This window comes from Hypanus sabinus, chromosome 1 (assembly GCF_030144855.1).
Source record: "Hypanus sabinus isolate sHypSab1 chromosome 1, sHypSab1.hap1, whole genome shotgun sequence".
In the NCBI taxonomy this organism is placed as follows: domain Eukaryota; kingdom Metazoa; phylum Chordata; class Chondrichthyes; order Myliobatiformes; family Dasyatidae; genus Hypanus; species Hypanus sabinus.
Genome location: NC_082706.1, coordinates 116,032,921 through 116,047,530, shown reverse-complemented (window position 1 = coordinate 116,047,530; position 14,610 = coordinate 116,032,921). Strand labels below are relative to the sequence as shown.

At 38.8% G+C, this 14,610-nt stretch overlaps 1 protein-coding gene across 3 annotated transcripts in view; it reads right to left on the bottom strand.

Moving 5' to 3' along the window:
* The window catches only part of LOC132397040 (KH domain-containing, RNA-binding, signal transduction-associated protein 3-like), a 222,965-nt gene that overhangs the window by 150,760 nt on the left and 57,595 nt on the right, over positions 1–14,610 (bottom strand). For all 3 annotated transcript variants that reach the window (XR_009513245.1, XR_009513247.1, XM_059975282.1), the window contains exon 3: positions 2,716–2,834. Coding sequence is in view for 1 of the 3 variants with exons in the window: in XM_059975282.1 (XP_059831265.1) it covers positions 2,716–2,834 (119 nt within the window). In the remaining 2 variants the exon portion in view is untranslated. The remainder of the gene's footprint in view (positions 1–2,715; positions 2,835–14,610) is intronic.

The window sequence follows — 14,610 nt, the reverse complement described above, 5'->3', positions numbered from 1 at the left end:
ATTGGCAGGCTGGAATGTTCCTTTACCAAGGAGTCCAGAATTTGAAGTCAGCCTCAAAATAAGGAATAGACTTTAAGAGGAAAAGAAATTTCTTCACCCAAGAAAGTGGCAAATCTTTTGAATTCTCTACACGAGAAATGTAGAAGCTAAACTTTAAGGAAACCAGGGGTCATGGAATATTCAGTAAAGTAGCACTTCCACCTTAATACTAGAGGAGTGACCAAATGGGCTACTCCTATTCTATTCCTCGTGCTCACATGCACTCAGTTAAAGTCTCATGATCTTTTAAAGAAATGGAACAAGTGCAAATCTTCAACTGCATACAGCTGTGGAAAAAAACACATCTGATTTTAAATGCACTCTAAGGTTTCAGTACACCTTAAAGTCACAGAGATGTGTTTAACTCTTTGCCAAGAGTGTATACGCATCAAACATCAACATAATCTCTCCAACAAAATCAGTTATTGGCAATTGTTCTTCTAATAACTAGAATAAAGTAACAAAAGCATTACTGTTCCCCCCAAATTTAAGTGCAATACTGTTCTAACATAGCACATCCTTTCCAACAAATTGCTTAGTTTCACACCATTTAGTTACAGCAATTTCTGCTGTTTGAGATTTTACACACTTGCAGAAAATGATTACATTGTAATCTTAGCATTCAAATTAGAATTTGCACTGAAAGTATTGATTCTTAATCATAATAGAAATCAAAAGTAGTAAATCAAACTAATGGTCGGATAGTTCTGGTCTACCAGGGAAGATTTTTATTTCCAACCGGCAGAACTCCTGTTTGAAGCACAATGAACTAATCAAGACTTGACAGAAATGTAACCAGGGCCTTGTATTCAGTAAGTGGTATGATTTTTGAAAGCAAAATTCCTAAACACAAAGCTTACAACCATGGTAAGTTATGTTGTCTACTATCCAATCAAAAAACTGGGAAGAAACAAAATGAAGTATTAAAAACAATGTTTGCCATCTGTTTCAATGACTTGGATGATAATATGATAAAATTGGATCAGTAAATTTGCAGATGACACCAAGATTTGGGGGGTGGGGGGGGGGTAAATGGACAGCAAAGGCAGCTAAAGCTTGCAGTGGGATCTGGGCCCACTAGAACAAGAGGCCAAAAAATGGCAGATGGAGTTTAATGTGAGTTGTTGCTCATTGGGAGGACAACTAGGGTAGAACTTGAACAGTGAACTGAGGAGTGCAATAGCACATAGGAATCTGGGAATATAGATCCACAATTCCCTGAAAGTGACGTTATGGGTAGTTAGGATCGCAAAAAGAGTTTTTAGTACACTGGCCTTCATAAATCAAAGTACCAGTACAGGTATTGGGATGTTATGTTGAAGCTGTATAATATGCTGGTGAGGCTTAATTTTGAGTATTATGTGCAGTTCTGGTCAACTATCTACAGGAAAGATATCAGTAAGATTGAAAGAACACTGAGAAAATTTACAAGGATGTTGGCAGGATTTGAGGGCCTGAGATATAGAGAAAGGTTGAATCGGTTTGGACTTCATTCCCTAGAGCATAAGAGAATGAAGAGAGATTTGATAGAGGTATACAAATTATGAGGGGTGCAGATAGGGTAAATGCAAGCAGACTATTTTCACTGTGGTTGGGTGAGACTGGAACTAGAGGTCATGGGCTAAGCGTGAAAGATGAAATGTTTAAGGGAAACAGGAGGAGGATCTTCACTCAGAGGGTGGCGAGTGTGGAATGAGCTGCCAGAGCAAGTGGTGGATGTAAATTCAATTTCAGCATTTAAGAGAATTTTGGATAAGTACATAGATGGGAGGGATACAGAGGTGCAAGTTGATAATCCTGGGCAGAATAAAAGTTTGGCACAGACTAGATGATCTAGTTTTGGTAAGGTAGTGCTCTATGATACTATAATAATATGTAACAGATCAAAAACTAAAGCCCTGTAAATACCTTCATAAATCACAACAATATGCAAGTTGCACAACCAAAAATGAAAAGAATCAATTTGCTTACAGGTTTTCCCTGCTATCTTAAAGTAGAGCATTCCTATGAAACCTTTCGTAAGCCGAAATAGCATAAAGCAAAGAAGCAATTACTGTTTATATGGGAAAAACTTTTGAGTGTTCCCAGACCCAAAAAATAGCCTACCAAATAGCACATAAAACCTAAAATAACACTAATATATAGTAAAAGCAGGAACGATATGATAAATACATAGCCTATATAAAGTTGAAATAATGTATGTTCGGTGTAGTTTCACTTAACAGAATCGGGAAGATTTAGCCAAAACCGATTTGTTGAAAAGAAAAATCGGCACGTATACGCATGCGCACACACCTGCCTGCGCAAGGCTTCACGGTCATGGTAGTCTTTTTCTGGGTAAAAAAGTTTAAAGTGGTCACCTTTTTTCGTAAAAACAAAAATCCTCTTTGGATTTCTTTCGATTAGCGAAAACAGGTACTAATGTAGGTCTTTTGTAAAAGCGAAGTAGCGTAAAGCAAACTTTCTTAAAGCGGAGGACACCTTTACTCCTATACAACACTTACAACACGCTCCAGCGTGATGTACGTGTTGCTTTGACCCCAGCATCTGTACTTTTGTGTTTACCTGTACGCCTATGTTTCATTATTTACAGTACAGTCTTTAAACTATTTAGTGGAATTCAAACCAAAATTCCACCCCCCCCCCCCAAGAAATGAATGTAATCTAGTTGCTTACCTTTGGAAATTGTTTAACAGGAATTAACACCTTTTGAGCGAGCTTCATGTTTTTGTTACTGACAACATCCACAAACTTCTCCTCATCACTTCCTTCTCCTGCCTCTATTTTTGTTATCTCTGCAAGATAAAAGTATCAACGATTACAGACATCTCTCAATTTTTAATAGAAAATCCATTCATTATCCCTGCATTTGTGTAAACAATTATATAAATGAACCTGCATTTCTATCCTAGATATTCAAACCCTTTTGATTGGTTTCAACTTTCCTAGAATGAGTCCAACTGTAATCCAGCTGCTAAATTATTTGCTTTCAAGGCAAACTGTTAAAAAATATTATCGGCCATCAAATTCCATACAATGTGAATTTACAACCATTTGCATTTGTAGCGTATACATTCAGTGGCTACTTTATTAGGTATGCCTGCTCATTAATACAAATATCTAACCAGCCAATCATGCGGCAGCAACTCAATACATAAGAGCAAGCAAACGTGCTCAAAAGATTTAATTTTTCAGACCAAACACCAGAATGGGGAAGAAATGTGATCTAAGTGACTTTGACCATAGAATAATAGTTGTGGCCAGACGGGGAGCTTACAGAGAAACAAAAAAACATCCAGTAAGCAGTTCTGTGGGCAAAGATGCCTTGATGATGTGAGAGGTCAGAAGAGAATGGCCAGACTGGTTCAAGATGCCAGGAAGGTGACAATAACTCAAATAATTATGTGTTACTACAGTGGTGTGCAGAAGAGCAGCTGAACACTGAACACATCTAACACTGAAGTGGAAGGGCTACAGCAACAGATGACAATGAACATATAGTTGGTGGCCTCTTTATTAGGTACATGTGGTACCTAATAAAAGTAGACGCTGGATATATTTATGAAAGATATCACTTGGCTTACAAATTATTTTCTAATTATCTCCAAGCAGTCGTGTTAGATAACTGAACTATTAACCTCCACAATCACTACCAGCACAGATGCACAAAGCTGTGCGCTTAGCCACTTGCTCTACTCCCTTTATACCAAGTAGAGCACCCATGCAATACTTAAGTTTGCTGACAACACCACTGTTGCTCACCAAATCAATGATGCTGAAGAGGGAGACTGAAAATCTAGCTGAATAGTGCTACACAAACCTGTCACTCAACGTCAGCAAAACTGGAGCTGATTATTGACTACAGCAGGAGGAAACCAGAGGTCCAAGGGCCAGTCCTCATCAGTGGGTCAGAGGTAGAAAGCATCAGTAACATTAAATTCCTTGATATTATAATTTCCGAGAATCTGCCCTGGGTCCAATACATATGTGCCTTTACAAAGAAGGTACAGCAGCACCTCTTTCATGGAAGTTTGCGAAAATTCAGCATACCATCGAAAACTTTCAACAAACTTCTATAAGTGCACGGTGCAGGGTATCTTCACTGGTTACATCATGGCCTAAATATGGAAACACCAATGCCCAGTAACAAAAATGTTTAAAGAAAGGAGTGGATACAGCCCACTCCATCACAGGCAAAGCCCTCCCCCACCATTGAGCACATCAAGGAACACTGTTGCAGAAAAAAAGCATACCTGAAGGACCCCACCAGCCAGGCTATACTTGCATCTCGCTGCTATCAGGAAGGAGGTACATGAACCAAAGGACTCAGACCACCAGACTAAAGAACCATTAGTATTCCTCAAACATTAGACTCCTGAACCAGAATGAGGTTAACTTCACTCACCGCAACAATAAACTGATTCCATGCCGATGGACTCAGTTTCAAGGACTCAACTCATGTTCTTAAAGTTTATTACTTATTTTATTTATTATTTTGTCCTTTTTCTTTTATTTGCACAGATAGTTTTTTTTTGCATATTGGTTGCTTGTCTGTCTTTGTGTGCAGCTTTTACCCATTTCTTCTAATTTGTTTCTTAGTATTTACTGTGTATTTATGTGCACTTTTTACTGCACATAAACAGCTCCTCCACGGAGAGTTAGGAGCACCAGGTTACAATAATTGAGGACTACTGAGAGGATCATCAGGCTCTCTTCTCCCCACCCCCCCCCCAATCCAGATACTTATCGAGCCCTTAGTATTGTTAAGGATCCCTCCCATCTGTCCCACAATCCCTCTGAACTGCTACCATCATGCAGGATGTACCATAGCATTAGGACAAGGTAACTATTAGAATGGGAAACAGCTTCTTTCCCCAAGTCATGAGACTACTATGTTGCCATCCGAGCGAGTCCAGAGGAGGTTCATAAGGTTGATACTGGGAACAAAGGAGACTAACATTTGATGAGCATTTGGCAGCTTTTGAGCCTGTACTCACTGGAATTTAGATGAATGTGGGGGGATCTTACTGAAACCCACTGAATGTGGAAAAGGGTAGACAAGGTGGATGTAGAGAGTATGTTTCCTATGGTGGGGGTATCCAGAACTAGAGGCACAGCCTCAAAATTGAGGGGCGACCTTTTAGAACAGCAGTGAGGAGGATTTTTTTTTTAGCTAGAGAATAGGGAATCTGCGGATTGCTCTGCCACAGACTGCAGTGGAGGCGAAGGCCATGGGTATATTGAGGAAGTTGATGGGTCAGGGCATCAAAAGATATGATGAGAAGGCAGGTATATGTGGTTATGTGGGATCCGGCATCAGCCATGATGGAATGGTGGAGCAGATCTGATGGGATGAATGGCCTAAGTCTGGTCTTATGGTCTTACTAAACTTGCTGCTACACCCAAATCTTAACACTTAAGATATGCCGGTAGTGTGGTACTGTTTAGTTTTTAAATTTGTCTCGTAAATCTACCTTGTGCCAAATGTCAATCTTCAAGAATACATTTTATTATTTGTTAATTTATTTTTGGTACTATTACTTTATGTTGTGAGTTATGTACTATGTTGTGCACCTTGGTCCAGAGGAACATTGTTTTCTTTGATGATATACATGCACACAGTTGAATGACAATAAATTTGAATGCCCACAAAAAAAATGAATCTCAGGGTAGTATATGGTGACATTTGTACTATGTCACTAGTTAATGTTTAAAGTAAGTTTATTAATTGAACAGAGAAAGCAAAAACAATAGTACAAAAAATTACAAGTCTAATCTTGGCACAAAAGCAGAAAGTGCCAGTAGGTCCAAGAGCACCAGAGTGAAGAAAATGTTTTAGATTCAAAATCTTTTGTCAGAACCAGCAATCTAGTGAACCACATTCCTCGTTCCATAAATGCTACCCAATCTGTCTAGCATTTACAGCATTTTTGCTTTTGATTCCAATTTCCATTTTATTTTGATTTTTAGTATAATCTCAGAGGATAAATACTTTTACTGAAGCATACTGACAGACAAATGTCAATTAGAAGCATGAAGGTCAAGTAATGAGGCTAGCTAGATTTGGGTATAACTGCATAAATGAGGGCATCACAGGTGATTACGTAGAATACAAAACTTGTCTCAAGCCTTCACGTGGCATACTCGAAAACTAACAACCTATAAATTTTAAAAGGAAGAGATTAATTGGATTTGTGACAAATGATAATGGCAGCTGATATTTAAGTAGAAGACCAACTCCAGGGAGGTATTGCAAAAATCAGTTCAATGTATCTTGATTTATGTGATACACATGAATGAATTAGCTTGCAGTGAAGCAAGATAAGCATTATACAAAAACAAGTATATGGTTGGTAGGGAATACATTATTATCAGACTGCATGGAAGTATCAATGTACTGTCTAACTGGGCAGAAAAGTGGCATAAGACACTGTTGGGAAGTACAGGTAACAAAATAATGATGAGCGGCGGGAGTGGGAGATTCATCTTCAGGATGGCTGCCAGTGCCTAGTGGAGTACTGCAGGAGTCAGGATTGGGAACATAACTTAGTTACTTTATATATTAATGACCTGGATGAAGGAAACGTGGCCAAGTTTGCAGACAGGTAATGTCACAGGAGTGGTCTGCTGAAGGATTTGGGCAATTGGGAGATTGAGTAGGAAAGTGAGAGATACACTTTGGCAGGAATATAGATGTGGACTATTTTCTAAATAGAGAGAAAACTTGGAAATCATTGGTGCAAAAGGATTTGGAAGTCCAAGTTCAGAATTTTCTTCAGGTTAACTTGCAGGTTGAGTTGACAGAATGTACCGTAAATTCCGGACTATAAGCCGCTACTTTTTTCCCACGCTTTGAACACTGCAGCAACACTGCGGCCTATACTACGGTGCGGCTAATGCATGTTTTTTTCTCATGCCACCAAAAACATTTTGCCTCGTAACAGTAGACTGTTATGAATCCCGTAACTGGAGAACTTACCAGCAAAGATAGAGAGGTCCATTGAAGTCTGATGTCACTATTTTCAAACATTTTATTTATAAAGGGACACAAAAGTAGGGTTAATACATACATTCAGATAGTGCACATCGTCAACACTCAATCTAAAGCACGGGTATAGTAATAATCATCATTAAGTGAGCTCTGCTGTTGTCTAGGGGTTAATAGATTGTCCGTTGGAAATATAAAAGTCACTCAGAAAGTCTGCAGGCCTCAGCCCTTTGAAAATCGCTGGGTTTCACGTGGGGCGACCAAGAGAGAGAGATTGGGGGAGAAGAGAAAGAACTTGCCGAGTCTTGATGAAGCTTCCGTGAAATCGGGGGAGCGTTGGTTTCCTCACCCCAATGTTAGTTAAAAGCGTTTTTCTGTGATTCCAGCCACAAATTCCAATCCCGGAATCTAACGCACGTGGCTTCCTTCAGAATGGCTTCCCGCTGCTGCGGGAACACTCTCTCGTGTCTTCTTGGTGCGTCTGAGGGGGCTGTCCCCCTGAGACTCTCCTTTATACTTCCTCACGGAGTCGCAGGTGTCAATCAGGTTGTGATGATGCAATCTCTCTCTCAACCAGCCCACCTTGCCCGAGGGCTTTTCACGTAGTCTCCATGAGACAATAGCCGCTGTCGTCCCGGGTGGGACGTGCAATTTGGCACGTTTCTCTCTCTCTCTCTCTCTCTCTCTCTCCTACTGGGTCTACTGACCCCCCCCCCCCGACGGGTGCTCTTGCGATTCTCACAAAGGAGGGGGCTGGGATCATAGCAAGACCAATAAAATTGATGAGTAGTTCACAGAGGTCCAATGAAATTGTACGATAAATCAAGCACACTTTCACAATTAAATTATTGTAAATCAGTCATTTGTACTCACCCTCATCAACATGGAAAACACTCGAAGAAAAGCATATGATGCAGCTTTTAAGTTAAAGGCGACCAATAACTTTTCCTGGTAGGCTGCAGTATATATATATATTTTTTTACCAGTCGTTAGGAGATATTGGAATGTTGTTCGTGCACTGTTCAGTAAAAAAGTATACGCAATGTAATTTGTGTGTTACCGATACATATGTATATTTAAAAGTAGCTGTGTTACAGGCACTGTTCGAAAAAAAGCATTTGCAATATGTATTTGTTTATGTTACCATACGGATTTAATTAAAAGTTAAAAAATCCTCACGTGTAATATCTTTCTGTGTAAATATCTCATATTACAACGTGGGACACCTGTGGCTTAAAATCCAGTGCGGCCTGTACAAGTACAAAATTGATTTTCTTTCTAAAATTAGAGCGTGCGGCTTTTAATCAGGTGCGCTCTGTAGTCCGGAATCTACGGTAATCAGTCAAAACATTACAGTAAACTTAAAAAACCGCAGATACTAGAAACCTAAAGTAAAGAGTTATGCAATGCTAGCAGGAACTTCAGAGGAGTAAAATGCAAAAATGAAGATATAATACTGAGGCTTTATAAGGTGCCGTTAAGATCGCATATGGGAATATGACTAATTTTGGGACTTGTATCCAAAGAAAGATTTACTGCCTTAGAGAGAATCCAAAGTTCAAAGTAAGTTTATTATCAGAGTACATATATACTACATAGAAGCCTGAGATTCATTTTCTTGCAGGCATACTCCACCCATAACAGAATCAATAGAAGATCACACCAACAGGGCAGACAACCAGTGTGCAAAAAACAAACAAAAAAAATAATAGACAAGCAATAAATAGACAACAAGAGATGAAGAGTCCTTGCAAGTGAGTCCATAGGTTTTGGGAGGAGTTCAGTGATGATGTGAAGATGAATGAAGTTATCCTCTTTGGTCATTTATGCCTGATGGTTGAAGGGTAATAACTGTTCTTCAACATGGTGGTGCGAATCCTGTGGCTCCTGTATCTTCTTCCTGATGGTAGCAGTGAGAAGAGAGCATGACCTGGGTCAAAGGGGTCCCTTATAATGGATGCTGCTTTCCTGTGACAAAACTCTGTAAATGTGTTGAATGGTAGGGAGGGTATTACCCATGATGGACTTTTTGTAGGATTTTCCATGCAAGAACATTGTGTTTCCATACCAGGCTGTGTTGAAGCCAATCAATCAATATACTCTCCAATACACATATACATTAGTTTGTCAAAGCTTTAGCTATCATGCCAAACCTTCACAAACTTATAAGGAAGTAGAGGCACTGTCAGGCTTTCTTCATAATTGCACTCCCATACTTGGCAGAAGACAGATCCCCCGAAATGATAACATCAAGGAATTTACACTGTTGCTGATAGTCTTCGTTTCTGATTTTCCCAATGAGGACTGGCTCATGCACCTTTGGGTTCCTCCTCCTGAAGACAAATCAGTTCCTTAGTCTTGCAGACATTAAGAGTTTGTTTCTGTGGCACCACTCAGCCAGACTTTCAATCTCCCTCCTATATGCTGACTAATCACCTTTAAGTTTGCTGATAACACCACTGTCGTAAGCCAAATAAAATATGGCATTGGAGTTATGCTTAGCCACACAGTCATAAGTACAGGTGGCCCCCGTTTTTCGAATGTTCACTTTATGATGACTCGCTGTTACGAAAGACCTACATTAATTACCAGTTTCGCTAACAGAAGTGTTTCACTTTTATGAAAAAAGACAGCGTGCCCCAAACTACTTTCTAGCTGCCATAGCTTAAACACATGCTTGTGAACATCTGTGCTTTATCTCGATTTATTTTGAGCATCCATTAGCAAGATGAGTTCTAAGATATTGGAAAAGCCTAAAAGAGCTTGTAAAACTAGACATAATTAAGTGTTTCAATCGTAGTGAATGAAGTAGGGACACTGTCTGAACGTTGAACATGCCTGCCTCCACCATTCATATTAATCACACGCAGAGAGAAAGAATCTTGAAAGCTGCCGATGGTTGGTTCTGCTCATAGCAAAGTGGTCTCTTTTAGTCGGCTTCCAATAATGGATAAAATGGAAAGTCTATTGCTTGAGTGGATTGATGGGTGTACAAAGCGTGGTGTTCCGTTATCTTATACTTAAGGAGAAATCAGTCTTTTTAATAAGCTGAAACAAAAAGTACTGGATGATGGTGATGGAAGTGTTGTGAAAGTGGAATTTAAAAGTAGTCATGGGTAGTTTGATTGGTTTCTGAGGCGAAGGTATCTTCATAGCTCTCCAGCTGATACTGAAGCTGCCAGAAAGTTCCCAGCAGAACTGAAGAAAATAATTACAGAAGGCGGTTATTCGTATAAGCAAATGTTTAACTGTGACAAAACTGCAATTTAATGGAAAAAATTGCCTAGCAAGACATTTATTTCAATAGAAGAAACTGACAGATGAAGAGCTGATGCAATTGTAAGAGGAAAGGATAACAATCGAAACTGAACACATTAGCAAATAGCCTGAAAGTGAAGTCGTCCAGGAACTGAATGTGAAGCAACTGTGTGAGATTTTCGCTGCGATTGACAACGCTGCAATGATTGCAGAAAAGTACGACTTTAAGTTTGAAAGGATATGTAGGTTCAGGGCATACCTGTAGGATGGTTTGAGTGATTACAAAGAACTGTATGATAGAAAAATGGGTGAGGCTAAGCAGTCAAGCATACTGTCATTCCACATCAGACACAGCAGATGACAAACCTCCATCTTCAACATCAGGGCAGGCAGATGTAGAAGACATTAGTGACCTGCTTGCCCTAATGGACAAACGACGAGGAGATGACACACTAGTTTCCTGTACCTCCCACCACCCCAACCTCCGACAACTCAGCCTAAAACACCATCAGTGTGTTCACTATCTTCCCAATTCCAGTAAGTGAAACTGCACAGTACATACATTATTTCCAGTTTATATAGGCTGTGTATTTTTATGTGTTATTTGGTATGATTTGGCAGCTTCACAGCTTAAAGATTACTGGAGAGAGTGCTTCCGCTGAGAGAGCATCTGCTACACTAGTAGCGCTACGTAGTGAGATTTTCGCTACGCTAGACAGTGCTGCAATGATTGCAGAAAAGTATTCCTACTTTATATAGGCTGTGTATTTATCAGATCATTCGTGCTTTTACTATATGTTACTGTTATTTTAGGTTTTGTGTGTTATTTGGCATGATTTTGTAGGTTATCTTTTGGGTCTGGGAACACTTCTTCTCATACAAATAAATGGTGATTGCTTATTCACTTTACGACATTCAGGCTTACGAACTGTTTCACAGGAACGCTCTAGGGGGAAATCTGTATAAAGTGTATGGAGCAGGGGGCTGAGCACATAGCCTTGTGGTGCAACTGTTCTGATCGAAATTGTGGATATGTTGTTTGCAATCCAAACTGACAGGGTTCTGCAAATGAGGAAATTGCGGATCCAACTGCACAAGCAGGGATTGAGCCAAAGGTCTTGAAGCTTATTGATTAATCTTGAGGGAATAATAGTATTGAATGCCAAGCTGTAGTTGATGTATACTGGAGAGTGTACTTCGGTTGATACTGAAATGTTGCAACTCTACAAATCTCTGGTGAGACCGCTCTTAGAGTATTGTGTTCAATTCTGGTTACCTCATTACAGGAAGGATGTGGAAGCTATGGAGAGGGTGCAGAGGAGATTTATCAGGATGTTGCCTGGTTTGGAGAACAAGTTATATGAAGCAAGGTTAGCAGAGCTGGGACTTGATAGAGCTCTACAAGATTATGAGAGGCATAGATAGGGTGGATATTCAGTACCTGTTCCCCAGGACACCAATAGCAAACACCAGAGGGCATATGTACAAAATTAAGGGAGGGAAGTTTAAGGCAGACATCAGGGGTAAGTTTTTTTTAAAAAACAGAGGGTTGTGAGTGATTGACTTGCCAGGGATGGTGGTGGAGGCTAAAACATTAGGGGTATTTAAGAGCCTCTTGGACAGGCACATGGATGAAAGAAAAATGGAGGGTTATGGGGTAGTGTAGGTTTAGTACTTTTTTTATAAAAAGGATTATATGGGTCGGCACAACATGGAGGGCTGAAGGGCCTGTACTGTGCTGTAGTGTTCTATGGTTGATAAGAGCATTCTGATGTAATGTATCCTTGCAGTCCAGATGTTCCTAGATTGTCTGTAGAATCAATGGCTTGTCAGAGGTGGTTCACAAGAATGCTCTTGGGATTGAAAAACTTAACCCTGCAGAGGTGCATTTAATGGCTCTGGATTATGTACTTGAGGCAGGTTAGAAGTCGAAGGGAGTGGGAAATTTCACTGAAATCTGCAGAATACCAGGAAGGGCTGGACAAATTGGATGTGTTTCCATTAGCAGATTCTCAACCTGCTAATGAAAGGAATCGCGATGAAGAGGAACTTTTTTTGTCAGAGAGAGGAGATTCTACAGAATTCTAGTCACAGAGGGCTGAAGAGGCAAAGTCATTGGGTGTATTTAAAGTTGAGATTAATAGATACGATTGTTAAATGGGTTATGTGAAGAAGGCAAGAGAATGGGGTTGATGAAAAAATATCAGCATGACTAAATTATGGAGCAGACTCAAAAGGCCCATAACCTAATTCTGCTCCCATATCTTATGCTGTTATAAGATAAGGAACACAATGTTAGGGCACTGAAAACTAAGGTTACAACAAGGTGTGACTGCTATGATAAGTAGATATAGGTGCAAGGTTCTGTTGCCTGCAAAAATTGAGTAGTTTCATTTGCAAAATTTGCTCTGGCTTACCCACGTGATCAAATTGCCAACCTTTAAGGCTCTGGACCACAAAAAAGAATGGTTCACAGATCATTTCTAGAAGGCATTCCACAGCAATTCCTTTACAGAAACAAATTAAATGTAGGACAACTGGTTACCTGCGATTGCACATGCAGGTGCCAAACCACACTCAAAATTCAAGCAATTAAAATTAAGCTATTCAACATCTGAGTGATTGCATTACAGCATTAATGAAATTTACTGATAATTCTGCTTAATGAAGGCACAATTTGATTTAAGATATAATAACTTGACAACAAGTAACAGTTTTTAAAATGACCCAAGGTATTAAGAACCTGTTTATTCAAAATGTATTGTTGTTGTCTTAATCACGTGTTTAAAAGTCATCCTTTTATGTTAAGCACCTTGTAGTATTCAGTAAAATGTGACGTTTTAAAGACTTGAACTTGTGGGTAGAAGTTAATTAATTCTTCACACTATTTTACACACACACACAAATGTTGGGAACTAGGATTTCTGATTGATAAATTTATCATAGCATCAGCACAGTTCAATATTGTTTGATAGGTTAAAACAAGGCACAATGCAAATGAAAACATTAACATAAAAAAAGGAATTAGACAAGCACTTGAAAAAAGTCAGAGCATGATGAAGGAACAAAATAGGATTAGAACAGACAGTTGTTAAGAACAAAGAACCACCAACTCAGCACATACTTATAACACAAATTTCCATTATTCTGTATATTCACAATGAAAGAACTTATTTTGCCCTGGTTCATTTGATATTCTTTCTTATTTGTTGTGAGGAAAAAGCCAGTTGAGCAAAGTTTATGGATACATTAGTTAAACTTGTAGATTAATAGCAATAGGATGGTATTGTATTCTACATTATTTACTATTCCAGTAATTGGAAATGTTTTAAATGTTACTTGTTAACATCTACCAAGCATGGCAAAAAATACTCATGAACATGTCCTGACCAAATTTTCCAGTGCAACAAGTGAACTGATGAGATTGTGTAAATTAAATATTCAGCATAAGACACAACAATCCTCTGAATAGTGATTGAAATGTTCTATATCATATTAACTTAATGGAAGAACATCAACACTACCTGCAATGACTGTCATACTTCTAGATCAGAGGTTTGTGAAATTACTATGTTAAATACCTGTCAGATAGTGTTAGATCAGGATCCACTATTGAAATCATTTTCACCTGGGACTCTTGTACAGCTACATTAACATGGCCTTGAAGGAATCATTTGTCAAATGCATATTATTAATTGAAAGAGATCCATAGTATATGCCTGAAGTAGTATAGCTGACAGTAACTGTCAAAACAATACTTAAATATTCAAAAAAAATTCCCTTCCAGTCACAGTTTAACAAACAGTACTCTAATATCATTAGTGACCAAAGCTACAATTCCATAGAATAAAGTATTGTTAATAATTTTTAAATCACATCCTCATTCATAGCTCATGCTGTACAGTTCTACTAGGGTAGGAAATGTGAACTCTTGAGGGTTTATTATCCGCTTCCCAATTTTGATTGCTCAAAGATTTCCTGCTCCAGTATGGGATGAATTTCACGTCAGATGGGCCAAGCAGGATTGATCTAGTTTCTTCACACTCAGTTATGACTCAGTAACATACAAAATAAGACAATAAGATACAAGAGCAGAATTCTAGGACTATTTGGCCAAGGTACCTCAAACGTGGTCCAACGTTGTATCCAACAAGATTATAATGATGCAAGCCATTTTTATTTTTGTAGAAAATAAAGGTTGGCCTAGATTTAAAATTTCAATTAATGTCTATTTTGCATAAAATGTTCACAAATCAAATATAAAAGGTCAACAACTAACGATGCATTTACTTCTGTTGGTTAAACATTGAATAAAAGTCAATATT